Source organism: Dermacentor albipictus, chromosome 1, assembly GCF_038994185.2.
Source record: "Dermacentor albipictus isolate Rhodes 1998 colony chromosome 1, USDA_Dalb.pri_finalv2, whole genome shotgun sequence".
NCBI classification, from domain to species: Eukaryota; Metazoa; Arthropoda; class Arachnida; order Ixodida; family Ixodidae; genus Dermacentor; species Dermacentor albipictus.
Window position 1 is genome coordinate 156,179,041 of NC_091821.1, and position 26,774 is coordinate 156,205,814.

At 50.8% G+C, this 26,774-nt stretch overlaps 1 protein-coding gene across 1 annotated transcript in view; it reads right to left on the reverse strand.

Annotated features, from left to right (window-relative positions):
* The window catches only part of LOC135916551 (N-acetylated-alpha-linked acidic dipeptidase 2-like), a 71,714-nt gene that overhangs the window by 24,207 nt on the left and 20,733 nt on the right, over positions 1-26,774 (reverse strand). Inside the window, exons 4-7 of the mRNA XM_065449971.1 lie at positions 11,058-11,180; positions 6,085-6,201; positions 4,925-5,108; positions 126-216 (exon numbers count right to left, since the gene is read on the reverse strand). Of these exons, the coding sequence (XP_065306043.1) occupies positions 126-216; positions 4,925-5,108; positions 6,085-6,201; positions 11,058-11,180 (515 nt within the window). The remainder of the gene's footprint in view (positions 1-125; positions 217-4,924; positions 5,109-6,084; positions 6,202-11,057; positions 11,181-26,774) is intronic.

Below are 26,774 nucleotides of genomic sequence, written 5' to 3' on the forward strand. Positions count from 1 at the left end.
AAACGAAGCTTTTTTTCTTTTTTTTTTCGTGTGAAACCAAACTGACGGTCGTGCATAATGGCTTTTATAACAGTAGTTCAACTAAAAGCTGCCCTTGTGAAGAGAAATTTCTAACAGTGACTCACTTGAGGATGCTTCTTGCATCATCATAGCTGATCGGCTGTGCAAGAGTCTGCGCCAGCTCGGCATCGTCGACACTGGTGCGATACATTGTATCTGCGAAATAGAAAAGACCAAGCGGGTTTCTTACTAGAAATCACGCGACACTGCATACTGCCAGCTAATAAAAAAAAAATTCAGCGCCACAATTAAGTTCTCCAAACGCTCGGAAACTGCGTTGGTGCGCGGAAAACATTGCGTCGCAGATGCACCCCCACTGGGCAAACAAGGCATGTTTACACTAAATTATGTGAGCAAGTGATTCCACTCTTTGAAATTAAGTGATAAGTGTTCTGTTGTTATTTACATGGTCCATATCACTTACTAGCATTTCATGTAAAACCTTTGAACACGCATTCTTTTTTTATCACCTTGCCGTCTTTGGAATCCAACTATTCTCCATTGCATCGCAACACGGTTTTCGAAGAACCATACTCATGCAAAACGCAGATAATATCCTCCTCCCACAAATTCAATGTTGTTATTGACAAATCATCACTAGCTGACTATAATTTTAGACTTCTTATAGCCTTCGACAAGGTGTGTCACCAGCCTCTGCTATACGAGGTGATAACTTTTAAGTTTTTTAAGTAAACTTACTAAGTTATTAAGTAAGTTTTTAAGTAAGTTTTTTAGTAAGTTTGTAGTAATATTGGAAAAATCGCCTGTGGCAGCACAATTCTTGTTCTTGAGCTGGATTACGAGAAGAGGCGGACATTATTAGGACGAGAAATCGAAACACACATTCAACGAACTGACAGAAATTCACAATTAACTGCTTATTCAATTACTTGATGGCACATATTGCAGTCTACGAATTGTAGCCAGTGAGTTGGCCAGGCACTTGGAATGAATTCCCAGGAGGACACCAGTTACTATTTACCAAAGTGTGGGACGAAATACACGGGCCTTACTATTGTGCTTGTGCTTCAACGCATATTAGAGCGCGCCCGCCGTGGCGGCTTATAGCGGCTAGGGCGTTGCGCTGCTCAGCGCCAGGTCGCGGGATCAAATCCCACGGCCACGTCGGCCGAATTTCGATGGGGGGCGAAATGCAAGAACGCCCGTGCGCCGCGCATTGAGCGCACGTTAAAGATACCCAGGTGGTCAAAATTAATCCGGAGTCCCTCGCTCCGGAGTTGTTCTTGTTTTTGCATAAAAGAGTGCTTTGTTAAAAAAAGGAACAGCAGCGCATCTTTAGGGCGAGTTTGAAGGCGCACATCTTCACACTGGTGCCCCCCTGGAAATTTATTACAAGTGGATATACCCTGCAAACTCACCAGCTACAATTCGTAAATTGCAATATGTGCTGTAAAGTAATTAATCAAGAAGTTCATTAGTGAAATTTGGTTAATTAGTTGAATATGTGTTTCGATTTCTCTTGCAAGTAATGTACGACTCTCTCAATAATCCAGCTCAAGGAGTACAATCATGTTACCTGCAACAGGCAGTCTTTAAAAATTCCGTAAAACTTGGGGAGTATCACCCGGTATAAACTTAGCCTGCTTGACATTTGAGAGAGAGAGAGAGAGAGAGAAGAAACTTTATTAATGAATGGCCGGCAGTTTCGTTGTGGTGGCCTCAGGTGGCGGCTCCAAGTCCTTAGACTCGGGCGGCATCTTTGGCTTGCCGGACGGCCCAGAGCTGGTCTGCCAACTCTCAACTTTTGAGAGCCGCCTCCCAGCGGCGGCGACGCCGATGGAGAAGGTCCCCGGCGGGCCCCGCAGCTGAGGCGGCGTCGGGGAGAAGCGAGCTCGAGGCTTCCCGTACTGTGGTAACGGCCGCGATTACGGACGCGTCGCGAACGGATGTGGTCCCATCCATCGACATATGCTCCGGCACATTGCCAGAGCATATGTCGCAGCGTTGCTCGCTGTCCACAAGCTTTACAGGTATCTGTTGGATATAAACCTGGGTAGAAGTGATGTAGGACCGCGGGGCTAGGGTAGCTGTGTGTCTGGAGCAAGCGTAAAGTTACGGCCTCATTCCTGTTTAACTTGTCGTGTGGTGGCGGGAATGTGCGTCTTTGGAGTCTGTAGTGTTGGGTGAGATCTCTGAACGTGGTCAGGCGATCACCCCACGCCCATTGTGATCCTTGTTGCCTCATTTCTGTTGTAGTGTCCCGATCAGGCAGATCCGATGCCCCGCTCTCGGGAGCGGGGGCGGGGGCGGCGGCCACATAATCTGCGGCGGCTCGGCGTGCCGTGGCGTGGGCCGCCTCTTTGCCCGCGAGCGGGACATCGGTGGTTGCCGGGGTCCAGAGGAGGAAGACTGTAGAATTTTAACTTTGATAGAATGCTTTCGCTACTGCCGCTCCCAGCTTGTCTCGTCCAATGATTCCAACTCTAAACCGTGTGCGGTACGCACATTCTTGTGTACCGCAAACCCTTGTGTACCGCAGGGCTCTCTACATGATTCACTTGCGTTTCTTGCTTATACCAAGTGTTTCTACGAAGGCTACTGAAAATTCCTAAGAATAGAGCACTCAACATAAAATTGCGACTTTTTACAAACCACATTATTGGGAATGGTGGACATCTGTAAACAAGTTTGCTGTTCTCCTTTTCTCGCTAATTAGGTAAATACACTCAATAATCGAATTAACTGGCGTAGTTACGCGGCTCCTGACAATGTAAAGTTTGTAGCTACTCATGAGGTGGTCTCATATCACCTTTGATATCGAGCAAGAAGCCCTTCCCCTAGGCCCTGCATCACGAGAGTTTCTCGATTTTTCGCTGAGAAACTGAAACTGCATGAGCGCTTGAGGAGCGCAGAAAACCGCGTGGACAAAGAAACGTTAGCGGTCTGCGCCACACGAGACGAACCATGTTCTTTGTTCGGACATGACTGATTTTGGCTGCTGGCGTACCCTTGGCTTTTGTCAGCAGTGCATAACATTGGCGATCACATACAATTACCAAGCTAGGTGTTAACCTTAAACGATCTTAAAAGGTCGCGATTATCACTTGACGGTAGCGGCAAGTGCGCACGAAAAGAAAAGCGAACAAAAGAGTTCATATTTTACCTACAAAAAAAATTTCACGCAAGAAGTCATGTGGCAATTGTCTAAGTATTCGTAAGCATTGTGTCACTTGTTCATCTCTGCGCAGCCCGGTATCATTATGAACGTTATGAAACTCGATCCGGCCTACGACAGCGCTGCGGCGACACGAACTGCTGCGGACGGCAGCGCAAGGTGAATTGATGACGCAAGCAAACTACTGCAGGTGGCGGTGCCCGGTGCGCTGATGAGGTTCCGATCATTATCGCTTTTTAGGGCCTCATCCATTCGCGTCGGACTATCATCAGCCGTGACCAACCGTGCTCCAGCAGCGGCTGCATATGGCGCAGCCGCGGGGGCCCCTATCGAAGGCGATTTGAGATGGGGACACAGTGCGGTGAGTAGTGATAGCTTCGTGCGAGCTGTGTTCTCGCCACTTATTTCGCGTTGACGCGAGAGGCAGCACGAAGGTCAATTCGCTCGCTGCTGCGGGCCATATCTTAAGAGCGATCGTCTCACGTGATGGACGGACGGACGTTTTTCCTCGCTGGGTAGGCATAGAAATGTTTACGCATTAACGCTCCGATTCCACGCGCGCCACCAAGCAAATCTTTGGGCAAGCTGGCCCAACCAGCCGGTACGCTAAGGATTGTTTTGAGCGCATCGATGACGTAGTGAGGAAAATGCCTGCCTCGAGCCGTAATCACCGCGTCGAATTAAGAAAGATGGTTCGCCTCTCGTGGCGCAGACTGGTTGACGTGAGCAGACGTCAACAGCTGACGTTTCTTGCGCACGTGCTTTTCTGCGCTCAAGCGCTGAGTTTCTGCTTCCCTGTAAAAAAAAAAGAAAGAAAAAAAGAAACTTTCCTGTGGTGCAGCGCCTAGGAGAAGGACGTTTCTCCCTATTTGATAAGTGATATGAGATCATCTCGTCAATTAGCTAAATAATTTGCATTGTCATGGCTAAATTCAGAGCACGAACGACTACTAGCAAGTAGCGCCGTGTCCTGTCTTTTCTTGTGCCTTAGCTTGTGTCCCAGTAGTTCGCGCTCTGAATTTAGCCATGCTTCCATACCAACTCGCCCATTTTCCCCTTTCGAGTTAGATTGACAATAACCGGGCAAATACTCTAATTAATTATATTATTTAGTGCATTGACCTAATGAGCGAGAAAATGAGATAATCATGTTTCCCGATGTCCGCCGTTTCCGATAATCTGGTTTCTTAACAGCCGCATTTTCATCACGAGTTTCCGCCCCCTCCCCCCTTCAGGAATTTTTGGCAGACTTCGCAGAAATATCCGGTATAAACGACTTGCCAGAGTGAGTTTCCTCTAACAGTCCCTCATACGTTTCCTCAAGATGTAGAACATGCGTAAAGGAAATAAATGTTCGTAAGTGCAAATTTATGCGTGTGGACAGAGAGATTAACCAACTTATTGCCCTATACAATCTGAACGGTGTACTATTAGAAAACGTGCCCCCAAAGTATTTCGGTGTCCACATCGCATCCAGCCTGAAGACCACTTGGAGTTTTGTTCAACGTTCATCCTAAAGCAACGCGTACGCGATAGGTTTTTTTTTTTTTGCATTCAGACTTTATCGCAATGGTGCAGCTGCCGGGGATCAAACCCGCGACCTCGTGCCCAGCAGAATCCCACGCAGCCACCGAGCAACCGTCATGCAAGGAATGAGATACGGACACAAGCAAGCAATCTTCAATGGTTTACTTGGAGGGACCAAAGTGGAAACCTCGCATTGCTTACCGACGCTGGGGTAGCCAGGTGTCAGGGGGTCCCCCCGCATGTAGGCGGCACTTGACCTCTGGATGGCGCTGCCGCTGATCCAGATCGAATCCGGGAAGGGCTGGGTGTCACCTCGCGGCGCCAGGTCGCTGGCGTCCGGGAATACCACGACGGCCGTGGCGCCTACCCGCTCGGCGTTGCGCACCTGCGCACAACGCAGCGCACATTATGCGAACACGCCGCTGCTGGGTCCAGCATGTATTACGACGCCGTCTTCTTGGCGTCACGATCGGCGTTTCGCATCACTTCAGCAGAAGCGTAGACATTTATCCTAGGGAAACTCCTAGCGCGTTCCCGTAGTTTGTGAGGACACGCTACAAAAGATAGAACAGGACCATCTTTATTCGTGTGCTCGCAATAGTCTAAAGAACACGTGCTGTGACTCGGGAATGCAAAGAGTGAAGAGGTGTATAGTGAGCAGGCACCTTTGCGGGCCCTACAGGTTATATATATGTATACGCTGCAAGGCTCGCCTGAGCCCCAGCGAAATCCAACAATTTCGGCTCTTACGCACGCAGACGTATACCGCTTGCAATGCTCCAGGCTCTAACCTGAATCTCTGTTAACGTTCCGATTGCTATTTTGGTAGAATCAGCGAGCGAATGGATAGTAGCAGAAGCGTTCTTTTGCTCGTGTGGCTGTCGTTTCTTCAGCCGTACTTCACTCGGTAACCGCACGCTCGCGTACAAAAACACGTCATCTCGACTTTGTACGCATATACGCGTGAGCTATACGAGGCGCGACAGCTGGAGCACTTAAGCGGACACAAATCGTAAGGTGCCGGGAAAAACGCGGAGACCTCGCGGTACATTCGAAACGGGTCTCCATGGAGTCCTCAGGCCAGACGGGTCGCATCCCAGAGATGTACGGTAGATCGGAAAAGCGTCAATATCTTTATGCGACGAGCGACTACGCGTACTGCCGCGTGCCAGGCCTGATCAAGCATCTTTGAACGCGAATGACCGTGACGTTGCCCTTTAATATCGTGAAGTAGTTGTGAAGACGAAACAGGACATATCTTTGAGCTGACGGTCTTTCTCCCCCCCCCCCCCCCCCCGCAAACTGCTTCATAAAGCGTGAACCAGGTACAAAAAAGAAAAAGAAACCATGATCATCTATACCTTTTGTCCATCGGTTATCTTTCCAGACCGTAGCAGGATAACCTTGCCGTGCAGGTCCGTATCCCTGAAGTAGTTGTAGTCTTGTTCTCTGCCGTAGTTCACGTATACCGGAGGCCCCTGGAAATAAGGAGGAAAGCGAAGGCACAAAAGGCGAGATGTGTACGCTGAGTGACATATGTGGTGTTAGATCATTCAGTTAACGTGCGCTCAGGTTAAAGAGCTTTGAGAAGCACATCACTAGAACCGCTCACAAGGCGCTAATTTTGTGCAAACATTGATCGTTCCAAAAATGTAGTCGCTTAAGTAACGCATCCAAATGAAAAATGACGCAGGCTTTGATGCACTTGCCCTTTCTTACGCGCTTTTGAAGATGCTCCAGGATCATAGCTGGCCTTCCGTTATCGTTCCTATATACTTCAAAGAAGTCGCGGTTTCAAAGACGATGGTAGCGGTAATAATGGCTGTGGCGGCGAGATGGGGGTGGCCGGCTGCGCTGCTCTCAAAGACACGGAGAAGAATAACTTATATTTTTGAACAACACAAGAAGAAGAGAATAGCAATTTCGGAGCAAGAAGAATGTAAAGGTCTGGAGTACTATAATACGCAGTTTTGGAGCAAGCCACAAACATCATTTTAGAAAAAGAAACAAAGGCGTGCTTTTTCTCCTTTCTTTTTTTTTACACCTTATGTAAACGAATTGCACCACCGACAGCCGTGGGGTCGTAGGGTTCTCCCTCATTGGAGACATTTTCGCGATTATCTGAAGCGTCATGCCTCACTGCTTAGGCGCTGAGACAACTTTTAAACGCGCGTGAAGACATAAGAAAGACACGTTTTCGTCCCCTGCGTATGAAATGAAAAAAAAAATTAAGGCGAGTAATGCCGTTAGAGGAAGCCCGTTATTCGCGCTTCAGTATACAGTGCCTGCGTGTGTGTGTGTTTTACACAACATACAGTTTTTTAAAAAGAATCTGTAAGGCTACACACACATGGCGTTCGTACAAGCGAGCTAACGTAGCATTTTAGCAGATGAATTCCTTGGCGTGGTAGGTCGACATACTTTGACGCTAATAACGGGAGCTTCAGAAGACTAATTCACAAAAATCATTAACTTTTTTATTATTGCCTTGGCGGCAGTCGCTTAAATGGAAAACTTGAAGGCAATCACATTTTAGTGTACCCTCATGTTTTAAAAATCTTGGAAGTTGCACCTAATTTGAGATATTCGTCATCGAATTGCAACGGTAAATCCAGGCAACATCGAAACCGAGCGTCGCGGGAGCGCAGGAAAGGCGGCCCCGCTATCATATCAGACGGAAACGCCTCGTGACGACAAGCGCGATGAAGAAATTGCATTTGGATGGGGGCGAAATGCGAAAACACCCGTTGTTATGATTGGGGGTTCAATCCCATCGCTCGTTATCCGTTGTCAAGATTGGAGTCGGGCATGAATTAGAAGGTAGCTGGCCCATGCCGTCGTCCAATTTATCCACAATGAGGACGTTGATGAAGGGAAGGACTGCTTCTCATCGAGAACGAGGAATATGGGTTTATTTACCCTATTTATATCAGTCTACCATGACTGTTTTGACTGTTTGAGAAAGTACATCATTCTAACATGACTGCTTGAGAGAGAGTCTCCTGAGCAGCCGCACAACAGCAGTTTATAAACACTCGGTCCTCCCCCGATACCCAGGTGACGGAAACGGCCGTCCAAGCACCATAGGTGAGTTGACCAGGCACCGTAGGGGAGACGACCCGGCACCGTAGGGGCATTTATTCCCCGAACTGCAGCGCGCCCGCCGGCCGCCCATTGTCTGGCGTCGTGGTCGGCGCGTGGGAAGGGGTGTCAGTAGACGTTCCCCCGGCTGAGTAACAATTGTTGGTCCGCCGAGCCCGTTTAGTTACAATGGCGACTTCGTCAAACTCGGCTCCAGCGACGGAGAGTCGAGGACGCACGTAGTGTTGTTTCACACACGCCGTGGCTAGAAGTGTGCGGCGACGCTCCAGGAAAGTTGCCGCCACAGTCGCAACTGGTTGGCAAAACTTGCACTGCAGCTGGCCGTTCTTAACACCGTGTACTTAGACTTAGGTGCACGTTACAGAACCCCAGGTGGTCCAAATTATTCCCCACTACGGCTTGCCTCGTAATCAGATTGTGGCTTTGGCACGTAAAGCACCCCCCCCCTTTTTTTTATGTTTGAAACTGAACGTCTCGGCCAGTCGCGTCGGTTACTGATACGGCTCGTTTTTCCTGGCAATCACGTGCGGCTGTGTGCCGGGTCAGGATTTGGCGGGACATTCTCTCAGTCAACTTTCGCCCCACACTTCTTTAGGGGGTGCTTCCGTCAGGCGAAGCAGTGGAAGGCGCTAGGTTTCGATATTGCCTCAATGGAGCTTTGAAATTCGATTGTGAATATCTCGAATTAGGTGCTATTTTCAAGGTTAAGAAAATTGGGCATTTGTCATTTAAACCAATAGCACCAAGGCACTGATATAGTTAATTATTGGATAGATGTTAATTAGTCTTCTGAAGCTAACGTTATTTGGGGCAAAATATGTCCACCCGTAGGAACTCCGCTGAAAAAACGCCACGTTCGCTTCGCTTTTAACTTTTTAATAAAAAAATCTGTATGGCCTAAACAAAAGAAAACAAAAGAAAAATACCCTGTATACATGCATGTGCGGGATTCGGTGTATGAGGGCAAGCGAACGTTTGACCTTTGTAGGAGTTGAGGACGGACTTCGGGATGAAAACAAACTTGGGAGTATTTATTTTACATTATATACAAAGAGGTGAGAGTCAAGTAACAGTCGTACAGTCATTACGGGCCGGCAGCAACTCGGACGCTGCGGCCCGCGGCAAGAAGTTCGAGAGAGGTGAATCAGGGAATGCTCCAGAATGCTCTGGTATCTCTGGAATGCTTCTTATAAACCCTTCGAGCACTGGAAGTCGCGTCATGTTTGACCAATGGGAGAGTCCGCTCAGATGACGCCATTTTCGGCCAATGGTTGGCGCCCGTGCCGCGGTGCCACACCAGGCGGAGAGAGTCGCCGCTTGGTCCCCCTTGCTTGATCGCCGTCACAAAAGCCAGGTGGGGGCGACGCTGCCAGGCCTTCCCGGTACATCGCAGCCGTCTTGTTTCGGGACCCACTTTCCTTGCAACAATGCCGGGCTATCCCTTCGTTTTCGGGAAATCCTGAATAGCTGCACCGGCGGCGTACGAACTTCTTTGCACGTGAACTTGTTGGCTCGAGCGCTCCTCTGGAATGTGCTGCGATTCGATGTGGTCCGGGGGAACTCGAAGTAGCCTCAGGAAATGGCGCCACATCTAACACCTTCTAGCGTAGCAGCTTTGAAAGTCTTTAGGAGGGTCAGAACGCACGTGTTATCCTTTCTCTCTCTCTCTCAACAGATGGCGACGATCGAAGTGAGGAGCGGCTTTCCTAGGATAAGCCAGTTGAATACAGAAGGAAGACTATAGCCGAAAAAAAAAAAGCGTTCATGTGTACGTATAACAAAATGCAACTGAAACATAAAAAGAAGAGTAATTGCTGCGCGTTTTATGCGCAATAAACGAGCCTTTTGTGATCTTGAGATGGTTATTTGCCCAGATATGAGGCGGAAGCGCTATCGGCTCTTCACGTTTGGAGCGTTGCGTTAGCCATTATTTTTGTTACCACTTCAACTCACTCACTGCGACAACGAATCGCAACACCCTAGACAGTCGCTGACGAGTATAGGCACCGTGACAGCTGTTGGTACTTAAAGGAAGCGTTAGTGCAAGTTACATACAATAGACATCCTATGCTGAGCGGAAGTTTCCAAAGCTAGGCCCGCAGGCTCGTTGACGCTGTATCCATCCATCCGTATCGTCATGTTTCTCTTCTTTCACGTCTTATCCAAGTTCTATTGAAGAGTTTCCCACAAGCATACTTCACCCGTAAAGCCCAGAAACGCACCTTATTAAACTGCATATTCATCGTCAGGCAGCGAAACTACGCAAGTAATGACAGGTGAGCCATGATCGAGCAAATGATAACACCGAAAGCGTACGCAAACAAAAGTCATGGCCATTCCGCCCTGCCAAGGTGGGTGACCAGCGGAGCTGTAAACATCGTGGTAAGAAAACTTGTGGTAACGACTGTATTGCATCACTCATTACATCATCATTACTCATTACATCCCAATGGTTTTGAGGTCGCTATGATATACACTGATCGGCATACTCGCAACTGCAGACACAATATTTGGTGATGTCAAATCGATGCGCGTACGCCACTGGGTGGTCGGTTGGGCCGGATCGGTGTGGCATCGCAAGCGAAATGTCCCCGAAGCGTGTAAACCACTACCTTTTCGGTGCCGACAGGTCCACGTTGAGTTCACCGACAATGACTAGAGGGGTGTGTCATCGCAACTAACGCACACAGAGTGAGTAGCCATGAACTTTTCGACATCATATTTCGACATCGGAGAGACTTCTTTGCGTCTCTTCACCGCATTCTCCGATTCGCGACAGGCGTCTGGCCTGCCGCTTGCGGTCGGCCTCTCGGGCACGGTGGTGTTTGCCGCGCGCCGCCGTCGTACTCTCGTCCGAGTCGGCGCCGTGGGGCTTCGTAAGCGAGCTGCTCTTCGGGAGTCCTAACCGCGCGTGGCTTCCCCATCGCAAATCATGCTCAACACTACCAAACTAGGTTTCTCCGAGGCAGCCGACGACAGGTTTCGGCATGCTTTCTGTTTGCGTGATTCCAAAGAATGTAAGCACTGCTCGCTTACCTTTGCTGAGGGCCTGTAGCTTTTGCTTTACGAGGCTATGCGCCACTGCATTTTTTGCTTGCTTACAGGGATATTATATATATAGTTACGCGGGTATGAGCCATTGATGATGATAGTTTTGTGTGCGGACACGAAACTTCTATGGCACTCTAGCCATACACAGCTCCGCTGTAATATAATTCTAAGCCTTGCTTACCATGCCTGTGCCCCTCGGCGTGAAGGCCATGTATGCAGGGGATATGTACGTTTTTCCCGCTAGCACCATGTTATCTCTGGAGGCACATGTCAGCAGCAGCTGATTGTCTTTGTACAGCATCACCTGCGCCGGTGTAGAAACACGGCTCCTGAGCATTATCAAGCATATACACGCAGGGCGATGGCTCACGAAATGAATGCGAACCACGCCGCAGTTTTTTTCGTCAACTGTTAGCCATACTACGCGCTCCTTTACGGAGTTAGTACGGAAATACGGGACAACAAAGCAGCTGGAACTGCGACTGTTTACACAATAAAGAACGATTACAGCAAACACAAATGTGTGAGTGAATAAAGGAAAAGGTACCTGCCGAAAAAGACGCCACAAATAGAAGAGAGCAACATTTTGTTACTCCTCGCCACAGTCATAAGGAAACCTACACGCAAAGCTGCAACAATTACTCAGAAGTCTACCTCCGGCAGTGATACAGGCACATAATGCAGAATGAAGTGATATTACGCTACGACGGCCTGCCAGTGTATTACGTTCACATATGTGATTTTAGGACCAGCGCATTTTAACAAAACATGGTTAAATATATGTTTCAACTTAAATTCTCGTACGGCGGCTTCATAATCCCACCTTGAATAAACATTAACAAAACTCTTACATATGTTAACACCTTTGTTCACTTCCCTGTGGCACTCGACTACAGGGTACACTTGATGTTACACAGTGAAAAGAAGATTATGTGAGAGGCGCGGAAGACAAAGTGGAGACAATATTATCACTAGCAACGAAGTTGTCAAAACATTAGAATTTGAACCGAGTGGAAGGTTCCTGCCCGCAACAGCGTTACAGGAATTCACAAAACAAATATGGCTATGAGCTAGCATGAAATTTCCACAAAGTTAAGCACGCAGCTAGTGCTACTCTCGCTGGCGACCTAGCAAGGACAAGATACAGAATCCTTATGGTAGAATTGCGGTCCAGATCACACTGTATTATAGAGTTTCAATAAGGGCGTTGGCATAAGACTAGCATTCATGCTTTTCTCAGGTTCATCTTGCGGACGGCATAGAACACTGAAACTTGCACTTACCTCACACAGTGGCAGCGGAACGAATGTATCGGACAGTGCAGTGACACAGGGTCGACAGGTTTGAACGCCGTATCCATGAGAGAATGGATTAGAGTATTATCCCGGCGACATGTTGCGATTGTGCCACGAGGGGAAATGTCTCTGGAGGTTGTGTGTATGTGCGTGCATGTGGTTGGGGAAGAGAGGATGGGGTGCCAGTCATCTGGTCCAACGAAATTAGGTCCCTTTCCTGACACGTTGCATGCAGACTCCATTTTCTTAGCTGGCCATGAGGATATTCACAGGGTAGAGATTGCACTGGCACATATTACAGAGCTTTAGATTAGGGAACGCGCAAGAGGCTTGCCCTAATTCCGCTTGAGTACACCCGCAAGCCGCTTGGTTTCTAGTAAAACCCAAGGAGACTTCGGTTGTACTATCTTTTAGGTCGAAAAGTGTGTGCACTTGTCAAGCTTCATGTCAAGTTAGAAGGGTGGTGGTTTAGACTAGTTGGTTTCCCATACTGTTAAGGGATACAGCGCGAAGCAAGACAGAGGGACATAACAAAGCTCTCGTCCTCCTCTTTTCTATGCCCCTCTGTCCTGCTTCTCGCTGCACCACTTAACTCATGTCAAGGGGAAGGGGATGGTATACGTTTCATTCTGTAGTGCGGAAATTTATGTGATGTGTGATATGAGGCTGTTGTAACAAAGCGCACCCAGCCGTATTGCTGAGCTCCATAGTGTAGTTTGCTTCTCGAGGGTCACTAGATCGCCGCAGGAACCTCAGACAAATGTCGACTTAAAAGCAACGAGATGAAAACACTGAGGTCGCATATATATATAGTCATAGCATAAGAAGCCCACAAAGACAGCAAGGACCACACAGGGACAATCCCTTGTACTATACTAAATGAATTCAAATAATTCAATAATTTAATTAATTAATTGCAGTTGCGTTTTATGTCCCAGTACCACAAGAGCACCGCTCTTATACCAACGTTACGAGTGTCGCTCCCCATCTCCGGACAACGTCGGCACAGCCGGAAGTTTCCATTACGCGCGTCGTCGTTCTCCTTCGCCGATGCAACGTTCCTCGTCTCCTCTTCCTCCGGCCACTTCGTCTGCTGACCATCGCTCGGAAAACTAGATACGGCAGCTTCAGGAGGGAAAACTGCATCTTTCGGACTACATCGGACCTCTCCGGAGCGCCCGTGTTGGTGTGTGCTGAAGGTGTGCCGATTGAAGCCTTGGTTGACACGGGTGCTTCGCTTTCAGTCATTAGTGCCGATCTGTGTTCCCGTTTACGAAAAGTGAAGTCATTCTATAACGACCCATCCCTTCGTTAGGCTAATGCCGTCCTTGTTCAGCCCTGCGGACTTTGCACAGTGCGCGTTTTCATTGAAGGCATACGTCCCCACATTCAGTGTCTCGTCTTGTCCTCTTGCACTCACGAACTCATTTTAGGATGGGATTTTTCTCTCATCCGCATCAGCTTTGATCTCTTGCCATCAACGTGTAATTCATATGAGAGACACTGAACTGAACTCGACGCACACACCCGGCGTTTCGTCACAGCAGCCGACAATCTGATTCCACCTGGCCATGAGGATATTCAAACATTGACTGACTTCGGATACCATCGTTGATGGTGATGCGTTCCTTGTACTATTAGGTCGCCACATCTCCAGCGGACTCCCCATCGCTTCTAACTTGGTGAGGTTTCACGACAGAAGTGCGTTAGTCACGGCATTTAAGCCAACTCTTTCGCCGATCGCGATGCCCCAAGGCACCCCTGTTACTTGCTTTACGGACACAGAACCTATTATGCTTGTTCTTTTTCACATGGAAACACGACCTTCGCCTTCACCTCCTGATGTTGATGGTAGTGCAGCCTTAACAGCCACGATAAACGACGATCTCACTGTCGCACAGAAAGAATACGTTTTAGTGCTGCTTCAAAAACACACATCTTTATTTGATGGCTGTGGATCCCAACTCTACTCTTACGTTTCTTCTTTTCTCCGCTCCCCACAAGCTCAGTTACGACTCAGGACTACGTTATCCCCACCCATCTCACTCACTCGCGGAACACCTCAAGGGGCCATGCTCTCTCCAACCCTTTCGAATCTCGGGCTAGCCCCTCTCGCAAAGGACTTGTCTGAGATTCCTCACCTACAGTCCATTCTCCATGCTGGTGATAAGACCCTTTGGTGTACTCAAGGGTCACCGGGGTAGGTGGAATTCACACCATACAATCCGGCCTCAACCTCATTTCCGAATTCCTTTCCCGATCCGGTATACAAGTGGCTCCAAAGAAATCTGAGCTACTGCTCCTTTCCACTACTGTAAGTACGAACAGTCTATAAACCCATCCTTTCTCTCACTCTCGCCGGTAATCCCATCCCCCGCACGTCATCATGCCGGGTTTTAGTCTTTCCCCTCTAAGACCACTCTTTCACCCGAGCAATACAGTCCACGATCCTCACATGCCACCAACTAACTCACTGTTAAGAACGGCGAGGTGCAAGTTTTGCCAGCCAGGTGTGAGAGCGGCGTCGACTTTTCCTGGAAAGCCACCGCCACCCTCTAGCCACACGGCGTCACTAAGTCTACTGTGTGCGGAGAACAATACGCCGCGTCCTCGACCCTTCGTCGCGGGATCGCCGAGATGAGTTCGACGAACCAGGCTTTGTGACTAAACACGCCACCGCCAACCCGGTCTGCCGTGAGCAAGGGAGGTCCCGAGGGAACGTCTTTGGAGGCCCCTTCCCACGCACCGTTCCTGACGTAAGCCCCGAGTTCTGCGAAGTCCGTCTGCCCTCGGTGGGGTCCGTGAAACCGGTGCGGAAGCGTGTTCCGGACCGTGAAACCGATGCGGAAGCCCTCCCGCTCAAAGGCGGCTCGTCTACGATGACTGATCGAACGTTTCCCCCACCTAGAGATCGAGGTAGGACCGAGGGTTTATAAACAACTCTTCTGCGGCTGCTCAGTGTACTTTCTCTCGCAGTCGTCCTAGACTGATGAACTGCAACGTCCTTATGTAGATACTGTAAATAAACCCATATTCCTCGTTCTCGATGAGAAGCCGTCCTTCCCTTCAACAACGTCCTCAGCGGGGATAAGTTGGACGACGGCTTGGGCCAGCTACCATCTAATTCATGCTAGACTCCAATCTTGAAAACTGGTTACGAAGGGTGGAATTGACCTCCCAATCCTTACAGCTGGCTGACAGCGGTGAGACGGACTTTGCGACGTGGCGCTGTGTCTGCGGTGAGTGCTTGGTTCTTGCCTTGACTCTCTAGGCTTCATTTTGTGGTTGTTCTGTTTAGAACTGCAGGGAAGCTAGATTGTTGATTGTTGGCTAGGTTGTGTTTTCCTAGGTAGGTTTAGCGAGCAGGACCAAGGCAGTAAAGCAGTAATCATGGAGTTAAGGACACTGCTGAGGGACAAATTGTTGATTGTTGGTGAGGAACTGGGCCTAGATGTACGCAAAGAAATGCGAAAAGCGGAATTATTGGAGCTAATTTCCGAACAGGCCAGTGAGGAAGAAATTGAAATGGGGTTGGACCTTCGGAAAAAAAAGAGAGAAACGGGACAGAGAGAGAGAAGAACGAGAGAAAGAAGAAAAGAGAGAGAGGAACGCGATAAAGACCGCGAGTTAAGAAAAATGCAACTTGAACTTGAAAGCAGACATCTGGAGTTGTCTCAAGGAAGTGAAGGGGCTCTGGGACGATCAAGTGAGGCAGAATCATACCACATGGACAGGCTATTAAAGTCCTAAGCAATTTCGAAAGGACTTGTGAAAAGATGAACTTCGACCCGAGTACATGGCCACAGCGGTTGCTGTCTATGTTGCCGTGTGAGGCGGCGGAAGTAATCGCCAGATTGAGTGCACAGGATGAATATTGTTACGTAGGAAGACACCGACGAAAAGCTATTTACAAGTATATTTACAAGGCAATACGCCGCAGTTGACCAAGAGGCAACAGCCCGCGCTAGCTTCCAATCGTCGTCTTCGTCTTCTTCCTGCGCGGTTCTTTGTCATTGGGAATACTACCCCGTAGCAATACCCCCGGCGGCAAAAGTGCCGTCCCGGAGCGACTAAAGGCTGGACTCTGAAGCAGTGTAGTAGCTCTTGAGCCTACTGACGTGCACAACATCACTAGATGCCAGAGTAGATGACGAGGTTGAGCTCACAGGAGCAATTTCATAAGTCACAGGCGTCACCTGGCGCAGCACGCGGTAGGGCCCTGTGTACCGCGAAAGGAGCTTTTCGGAAAGTCCAACGTGACCACATGGCGACCACAGGAGCACGAGTGCACCAGGCGAAAACTGCACGTCACGGTGGCGGGCGTTGTACCGACGCTGCTGCGTGGTTTGCGAGTCCGTCAGTCGAGCACGGGCAAGCTGGCGTGCATGATCGGCGAGGGCGATGGCGTCGCGCGCATACTCGGTTGTTGAGGTCGCAGCAGGAGGAAGTACCGTGTCAAGGGGCAAGGTCGGTTCGCGACCGTAGAGTAGATAAAATGGAGAAAATCCGGCGGTGTCGTGCCGGGAAGAATTGTAAGCAAAGGTGACGTAAGGAAGGGCAACGTCCCAGTCGTGGTGGTCCTTCGAAACGTACTTGGACAGCATGTCGGTAAGAGTACGGTTTAAGCGCTCTGTCAGGCCATTGGTTTGAGGATGGTATGAGGTAGTCAGCTTGTGTTGAATAGAGCAGGAACGCACAATGTCGGCGATAACTTTCGAGAGGAAGTTACGACCACGGTCAGTAAGCAGCTGTCGCGGGGCGCCATGCACTAAGATAATGTCACGCAAGAGAAAGTCGGCGACGTCAGTGGCGCAACTGGTAGGTAGAGCCCGCGTGATAGCGTATCGGGTGGCGTAATCAGTTGCGACGGCTACCCATTTGTTCTCAGAGGATGACGTGGGAAAGGGACCGAGGAGGTCTAATCCAACACGAAAAAACGGTTCCACAGGGACGGTGATCGGCTGGAGATGACCGGAAGGTAGCACCTGAGGTGTTTTCCGACGCTGGCAGGGATCACAGGCAGCAACATAGCGTCGGACGGAGCGAGCAAGACCAGGCCAATAGAAGCGGCGGCGGACGCGGTCGTACGTGCGGGTTACGCCAAGATGTCCTGCAGTGGGTGCGTCATGCATCTGAAAGAGCACAGTTTGTCGTAGATGTTTTGGTACGACAAGAAGAAGATCAGGGCCATCAGGGAGGAAGCTCCTTCGGTACAGAATGCCGCCCTGGAGGACATATCGGCGAACGGATGCGTCGGTAGGTGTAGAGCGCAGACGCTCGATGAGTACTCGCAGCGATAGGTCTCGGTACTGCTCATCGGCGATGTTAGCGAAGGCAGACACAGAGAAAATGCCGTCGGTGGTACTACTGTCGGCGTCGTCAGGCTCGTCTACCGGGTAGCGAGACAGGCAGTCAGCGTCCTTGTGGAGTCGGCCAGATTTGTAGGTGACAGAGAACGAATATTCTTGGAGGCGTAAGGCCCAGCGACCAAGTCTTCCTGAAGGGTCTTTCAAGGAGCATAACCAACAAAGCGCGTGATGGTCTGTGATAACGGAAAAGGGTCGGCCATATAAGTATGGGCGGAACTTCGCAACCACCCAAACTAGGGCCAGACACTCACGCTCAGTGATGGAATAGTTGCGCTCCGCGGGCGAGAGGAGCCTGCTGGCGTAAGCGATAACACGGTCGTGGCCACGCTGGCGTTGTGCCAGTACTGCGCCAATTCCGTGACCGCTGGCATCAGTACGGACTTCGGTAGGCGCAGAAGGATCGAAATGGGCCAGAACGGGAGGCGTTGTGAGAAGATCGATGAGAAGCGAGAATGCAGAGGCCTCGTTATCGCCCCACTGGAAAGGGGCGTCTTTTTTCAAAAGCTCGGTTAGTGGTCGTGCTATGGCCGCGAAATTTTTGACGAAACGGCGAAAGTACGAGCAAAGGCCGATGAAGCTGCGCACATCCTTGACACACTTCGGAACAGGGAAGTGCGTAACAGCATGGATCTTGCCAGGGTCCGGTTGCACTCCGTTCGCGTCAACGAGATGTCCAAGGACGGTAATCTGGCGACGGCCGAATTGGCACTTCGATGCGTTGAGTTGCAGACCGGCTCGCCGAAAAACGTCCAGGACTGCTGAGAGGCGCTCGAGGTGCGTAGCGAATGTTGGGGAGAATACTATAACGTCGTCCAAGTAGCACAGGCACGTGGACCATTTGAAACCGTGAAGAAGGGAGTCCATCATGCGTTCAAAAGTGGCAGGAGCGTTACATAGGCCGAACGGCATCACCTTGAATTGATAAAGACCGTCGGGTGTTACAAAGGCAGTCTTCTCGCGGTCGAGATCGTTCACGGCAATCTGCCAATAGCCGGAGCGAAGGTCAATAGAGGAGAAATAGCGAGCACCGTGGAGGCAGTCAAGGGCGTCATCAATCCGAGGTAGGGGATACACGTACGTCCTTTTTGGTAACCCTGTTAAGGTGCCGATAATCCACGCAAAAGCGCCATGAGCCATCCTTCTTTTTTACCAGCACAACCGGTGACGCCCATGGACTACATGACGGTTCAATAATGTTCTTGGCAAGCATTTTGCAAACTTCGGTGTGAATCACTTGACGCTCAGCCGGTGATACTCGATACGGGCGGCGATGAATAGGAGGAGCATCGCCGGTATTAATGCGATGTTTAACAGCTGTTGTTTGGGCCAAAGGACGATCGTTAAAGTCAAAAATATCTTGGTAGGAAATCAGAACGCGGTAGAGCGCACGAGCGTGCTCGGAGGGCATGTCGGGTGCAATCAGTTTCTGTAAGTTGGCGATGGTACAAGTTGCCGACTGCGATGGTAGAGGAGGATCGGTTGAATTGTCGTCTACTGAAATCGATGCTACAGAGTGATCCTTGAATGAGCAAAGTTGGGCCAGAGACATCCCGCGTGGCAGCACTTGTGGCGTCAAAGCAAAATTGACCACTGGCAGGCAGACGCAATTCGCCGTAATAGATAAAATAGTATGAGGTAGTGTGATCCCGTGTGTAAGGAGGACGTCTTGCATAGGAGCCGCGATGTAGTGACCGTCGGGCACTGGTGGGGATGACACGAAGTCAACGTAAGTCAGTGCCGAAGGTGGCAAGCGAACGAAGTCGACGGAACCGAGGCGAGGAAGGTGTTCTTCAGCGGGGTCCAGAACAGGCAGGTCGAGGCGGAGAGTACTGGCGGAGCAATCGATGAGAGCAGAATGTGCGGAGAGGAAGTCGAGGCCGAGGATGATGTCGTGGGGACAGTGAGCGATGACTGTGAATAGCACGGTAGTGGAGCGATCGGCGAAGGAGACGCGGGCGGCACACATACCAATTACGGGGGCTGTTCCGCCATCGGCGACACGGACAACAGGCGTCGTGGCGGGCGTGATTATTTTCCTCAGCCGGTTACGAAGATCCGCGCTCATTACCGACAAATGCGCCCCAGTGTCTATGAGAGCTGATACAGGAACACCGTCGACTTGCACGTCAAGAAGGTTCAGATGAGTGGGCAACGTCAGGAGAGGATTTGGCGGCGTAGGGAGCAATGCAGCGTCACCTCGAGGCGCTGCATCGTCTAGTTTTCCGGCTGGGAGCGGCGTCCGAAGGGAGTCGGCGAGTAGGAACGACGGGGCTGGGGAGAGCGAGATTGTCGTCGTTGGGGCGAAGGCGAACGAGAATAGGGGCGGATCGGCGCAGGAGAATCGGTGGCGGCATTATCTGAGTGGGCAGCATAGGGACGAGAAAGGCCACCTGGGGGGCGAGAGTAGGCAGTATATGTAGACTGGTTCAGGGAACTCCAGCGACTGCGGCAGTGCCGAGAAATGTGCCCAATTCGATGGCAGTGAAAACAAATTGGCTTGTCGTCTGCAGTGCGCCATTCAGAGGGGTTGCGGAAACGTGGTGGGTAAGAAGGTGCGGGACGGGGTGGAATCGAAGATGCCGGGTGGGGATCAGGGCGATGGGCCGAGCAGATGGTGTGAATACCCATGTTGGCGAACTCCTGGCGGACAACTGCCTGGATCAGGGAAACAGTGACTGCGGGAGCATTGGAGGGGCTGGAGTCGAACGCAGCCGGATAGGCGGCCTCGATCTCACGCCGGACAATCCTGGTAACATCGCCAGTGTTGTTGGGACGAGGAGCGTCGGCACAGGAAGATGTCGCTGGGGTGTTGGGAAGACGGGCAAACTGTTGGTCGATACGTCGGCTTTTAGCGAATTCCAGGCGGCGGCACTCTTTTATAACTGCATCCACCGTCGCGACGTTGTTAAATACGAGCAAGTTGAAGGCGTCATCGGCAATGCCTTTGAGGATGTGGGAGACCTTGTCGGACTCAGTCATGTGTGCGTCAACTTTGCGGCATAGAGCCAAGACGTCCTGAATGTACGTGATGTAGGGCTCCGTTGACGTCTGCACACGACCGGAAAGCGCCTTCTGCGCGGCAAGTTGGTGACCGTAGGGGTTGCCGAACAAGTCTCGAAGCTTTTGCTTAAGCGAATCCCAACTGGTCAGCTCATCTTCGTGCGTCCGATACCAAACTCGAGGTGTGCCGCCGAGGTAAAAGACGACGTTGGCGAGCATGATAGTTGGGCCCCACCGGTTATTGCGGCTGACGTGTTCGTAAAGGCTGATCCAGTCCTCGACGTCTTCCCCATCTTTTGCCGAGAATACGCCAGGATCACGGGGAGCGGAGAGGGTGATGTAGGTCGTCGAAGGGGCAGCAGGTGTCGGAGCCGGTGGAGTCGGGTTGGCGTCGGCGGGAGCCATGAAGGTAGGCTCGACGTACCGTCCACTGCGAAGCTCCGTGACGAGGTACAGGGAACGTCCACCTCCACCAAATATGTTACGTAGGAAGACACCGACGAAAAGCTATTTACAAGTATATTTACAAGGCAATAAGCCGCAGTTGACCAAGAGGCAACAGCCCGCGCAAGCTTCCAATCGTCGTCTTCGTCTTCTTCCTGCGCGGTTCTTTGTCATTGGGAATACTACCCCGTAGCAATATGATTATGCAAAAGTTAAGGCTAGTCTCCTGCAGAAATACCGCCTTTCAGCCGAAGCTTTTCGGCAAAGGTTTAGGAGCACAGGCAAGAAAGATAGCGAGGGATATCCGGAGTTTGCATATAGCTTAAAGGCCAACCTAGTCGAGTGGCTTAAGAGCGCGGAAACGTACGAGAGCAGAGACAGGATCATTAAATGCATGTGTCTAGAGCAGTTTTACAAAAGCCTCCCACCATCTGTAAAGCTGTGGGTACAAGACAGAGGAAATGTAAACACTGTGGAAAGGACGGCTGAATTAGCCAAAGAGTACGCCACGCGTAGAAAGCTGAACGCCGAGGACGGTAATCGGGATGGTCGAAATGGACCGCGGAAACCATCTCCGTTCAAAAGGGGTTCGCAGACTAGACGATCGGAGCCTGTAGACATGGAGGAAAAGCCCGCAGAAAAGAGCGAGGAGAAACCTAAAGGGGAAAACGTAAAACAAGAGCAGAAAAGAAAATTCGAATCTTTTAGACCGATCCGCTGCTATAAGTGCCACAAACTGGGGCATATCGCTGTGAACTGCGGAAAGCCTAGCGTAGTTTTTTCCTACGTAGATGAGAAAGACAAGACTATGGAACTTTTAAGCCCATATCTTCACGACCTGCAAGTTAATGGCAAACCATGCAGAGTGCTAAGAGACAGTGCAGCCACGATGGACATTGTCCATCCGTTTTACGTGACGGTAGATGACTTCACTGGAGAAGTCGCATGGATCAAACAGGCTGTAGAAGAAGACATCGTGTGTCTGCCCATGGCCAAAGTCAACATCAGTGAGCCATTCGGAGAGCTAGTGACCGAGGCTGCAGTTTCCAATTTTTTATCACTGCAGTGCCCTTACATTTTTTCGAATCATTCGAATCGGTTACTGCGTGAAAAAGGGCTTAAACTGGGAGAGGGCGCAGTACAGGCATTGACGCGATGCCAAGCTCGTGAAATCGCGTCGCTTTCGGCTGAAAATGCTCAAGCTCCTCCAGCGGAAGCAGCAAAAGAGAACTTCAATAACCAAATCCGAGCTAGGCTCGAGGGATGAAAAAACGGTCGAGGAAAGCCCGCCAGCTGGCCAGTTCAATGAGAGCGTATCGCTAGGGTGTCAAAGTTCACCCCTGCAGGAAGAGGCCGCTGATGCACTCGCAAGCAAGACAGGGACATTACTATCACGGGCCTCAAATAACTGTGATCAGCTCTTACGTGTGGACAAATAGTCACTGGGAGCGGAGCAAAAGAATGATGACAGCTTAGCTAAATTACACCACACAGCTAAAGAAGGCATTGCTAGGCGCAACGTGACGTACAAGAGAGAGGAATATTGTTGTATCGGCACTACAGCGATCGAAAGGGTAGGATTCTAGATCAATTAGTCGTACCTACTAAGTATAGGGAGGACCTTTTGAGTCTCTGTCATGGAAATGGGTGGTCCGGCCACCTAGGCATAAACAGATCAAAGGAAAGATTACTTATGGAATACTACTGGCCTGGCTGTTTCAGAGACTTAGAAAAACTTTGTAAGATCATGCGACGCCTGCCAGCGCTCGGGTAAATCAGGAGAGACATGGAAACCTCCACTAAAGGTAGTGCCCTTCATAACAGAACCTTTTAGACGACTTGTGACGGACACGGTAGGGCCTCTACCAAAAACAAGATCGCGTTACAGGTACTTGTTTACCATGCTGTGTCCGGCTACCAAGCTTCCAGAAGCAATCCCTCTGAAAGAGCTCAGCTCCACCGAAGTAGTAGACGCGCTTTTGACAGTATTTGCACGAGTTGGGTTTCCAGCTGAAATTCAGGCGGATGAAGGGTCACTATTCACCAGCGCACTGACTTCCACATTCTTGTAAAAGTGCGGAGTAAAGTTGATACACAGTTCCCTCTTTCACCCTCAGTCAAACAGTGTAGAGAGGTGGCATTCAGTGCTTAAGCGGGTTTTGCGTGCGCTCTGTTACGAGCATTAGGAGGACTGGGAGAACTGTCTGCCGGCAACTTTGTTTACTTTGCAAACGGTTCCACATCAGGCTACAGCTAGGGTTCTCGCCAGCGGGACTAGTGTATGGGAGGACACTCCGTTCTCCACTGAGAATGTTAAAAGAGATGTGGGAGGAAAGAGAAGAGAGTCCAACACTGGTTGAATACGTGCTAAATCTGCTGGAACGGCTAAGCGCAACCCAAGAACTAGTCGAAAAGAGCATGGGAGTAGCTCAAAAGAACGGCAAATTCTATTACGACAAGAACGCGAGGCTTCGTAGATCTAACGCCGGAGACCAGGTAATGATCCTCAAACCTTCGGAAGACGACGAAGTGTGGCGACGGGTCGGATGGGCTCCACATCTGCTCCGCACAGAAGCTACATTTTCGGCGAAATCACCTCCGCATCCAGATTCTACGTAATCATCGTGTGCCTGAAGTCAGCCCGAGCACGTCAACACCAAACTTGAGGGTGTAAGTGCTATATTTTGCATTTTACGGCCACATCACGTTTCGAAGCGGGGCCGCCCCGCTAAACCTACTTCGCTAGTGGCGAGGCCTAGCAAAGGCTTCGGCCGCCCAACCGCTGCAGATGGCGAACGCGCTGCTCAATGCCGACGCCGACAAAGCCCACCAATCGTCTACCGGGGCCCCGGAAGACGAGGACATGGAAATTCGCGAATCCCAAGGACTTCTTCCGGCCGCTGAGGAGAACAAAGAAGACAATGAGCCTTGGATCAATGTTACCAGTCGTGCCCGTCGCCGTCGGCTGCAGACACGCTCGACCACGCCCCAACTTTCCCGAACGCCACCGAAGCCCGTTCTCCGCCACAGCCGACCGGCGATGCGCAAGCCCCGACAGCCCCCCCTTCCTGCCGATGATTACAAGTTGGCGGTTCGTCCACGGAACGGCCTGCAGCTCAACAAGGTGAGCCCAGGGAAGTTGGTGGACGCCATCACAAATGCCGCAGAGCTACAAATCGGCTCCACCGGATTCAAAGTACGCATCGACGAAGACCAAAACATCCTTGTTCTGAGCACTGCCTCAGAAGCTACGGCCTCGGCACTAAGCAAGATGCAAAAAATTACAATTGATGCAACAACATATGATATTGCATCATACGGAATTTCCCCCGATAACTCTTGCAAAGGGGTAATACACAACATCGATCACGACACCACGCCCGAAATGTTACTTAAACGGATTGAATCTCCCGGATACGAGGCGCTAACATGTAGAAGACTGGGAAACACAACCACCATGGTGATCACATTCTTGGGAAAAACAGTGCCATATTACATCGAATTTTCCGGCCTTCTTCTGCGGTGCTACCTCTACAAGAGAACCGTGCCACATTGCCGAACCTGCAACGAGACAGGCCACAGAGAGGACGTCTGCCCGCGGCCCCCCGCCACACCCAAGTGCAGAGAGTGCGGCACTTCGCTAGCAACGGAGCAGCACGAGTGCCACCCTCGGTGCTCTCTGTGCGGCGGGGATCACCCGACAGCAGCGAAAGCCTGCCCCAACAGGTTCCTGCCGCCCGTCAACCGCCGGAAACCGCAGCAGACCCCGAGAGCAGGCTCCTCGTCTCCGAGGCCGCGTGGCGAGCACTCAGCATCCCGCAAGTCGCGGTCCCCGAAACGACGCGGAGCTGTCCAGGGGAGGAGCAGTTCCAGGCCGCGTTCCGGTTCCAGGCGTAGGAGCTCATCGCGACGACGGACGCCATCCCATGGCAGGACCTCGAGCCGTGGTCGTTCCGCAAGCGGCAGGAGGGGAAGCAAGGGAGCAGCGCAGGTCACGCAGCAGGTGAGCTGGGCACAGGTTGTTTCTCCCAAAGCTCGTCTCCCCCCTGTTGACACAGAGCTGGCACAGGCACATGCCCAGATTAGGCGTCTCACTGAAGAAAACGCAAAACTCAAATCAGAAATCACTAGCGTACACGCGGAATTCGTAGCACTTAAAGATGAATTACTTGGAAGAAATAGCACTACCCATACACAAAACACTTCAACCCCACCCCCGGAGAAGCGGAAACGGGAAGAACAGCCAGCTCACAAAGTCACTTCAAACCCGACACCGCAACGAGCAACCGCGCAGCCCACTGCACCGCAGGGAGTCATACCCGTCCAATATGCCACTCTCCAGAAGGTAGAAGGGGTAGTAGCAAAAGCTATTCAGAGCCTTCAGACATCCCTACAAGCTACCATGCAGCAACAACTCACAGCTATACAACAGTCAGCGGCACAACAACAACAATACGCAACTCAACAACAACACTCTAACACTCAGTTGGCGGAACGCATCATGAGGCTAGAGGAACTCATACTAGCACTGGAAGCTCGTCAGAGCCGGCGCCCCAAGAAAACAGCTCATCAGACCCTACCAGAATTGCCAGATTCTCTGGGCTCCCCAGAACCCCATCTTGTGCACGCATCACCACCCCTTGATAACCAAGATGGCTCCGCCTCAACATATATGCAGTAAGCGCGGGGGCTCCTCAGGCGAAACCACGGTGTGGCAGTGGAATTGCCGGGGCTACAAGAACAAGTATGGATCACTGATACAATACATCGCTACATCAACAAGACCACCCGAAATCATCGCACTGCAAGAAACGAACACACACGTCCGCCTACCCGGATACGTCACTTATGGCACCGATACAGGCAGCAGCCTTCACACCCTGGTCAGTAAGAAGCTAGTGGCCGTTCAACACCATCTCCAGCAATCCGACCCGCTTGCCATTCTGCTCGAAATTATTCCACAGGCAACAAAGAAGAAGAGTCCCATGTTTGTTCTAAACGTCTACTGTCGGCCGAAAAGCGCGCCATCGGTCCTCAAACTGGTTTTGGAGCAAGCCACGCACGCAGCACGCAACCATCCGCTTCTAATTGTGGGCGACTTCAATGCAGCCCACCCCCTCTGGGGTTATACGTACACCAACCCCAGGGGAAACATGCTTCACAAAGTTATTGAGGACATGGATCTCACACTCGTCACCGATCCAAAGAATAGCACGAGGCTCGGCACAAGTGTTCAAAGAGACACGAACCCCGACTTAACCCTCACCAGAAATATCCCCCAAGCTTGCTGGACCAATCTGGAGGAGTACCTAGGCAGCGACCACGCGCTGCTAGCCACCACTCTCCATGGGCTCGAATACAAAGCCAGGATAGGCACGGCTCGCCTCACGGATTGGACCAAGCTGCGGGAGATAAGAGAAGAAAGAGCTGCGAACGAACAGAGCCAACAGCATCAGTCAATTAAGGACTGGATCACTCAGCTTCAGAAGGATGTGAAGGCGCACACCAAAATGCTTGAAACATCCACCACCACTCCAAGCATCGACGCTCGCTTGCTCCACATGTGGGAAGCCCGGCGTAGCCTGCTGAAGCGTTGGAAAAGGCAAAGATTAAATCGCAAGCTCAAGAGGCGAATAGCACTACTCACACAAGAGGCTGCGGAATACGCTACCACACTATGCCGAGAGAATTGGCTATCCCTCTGCGACAGCTTGAGAGGAAGACTGAGTACTTCCAAGACGTGGAAGTTATTGAGGTACTTAATCAACCCGGCCAGCAGCAAAACGGAAT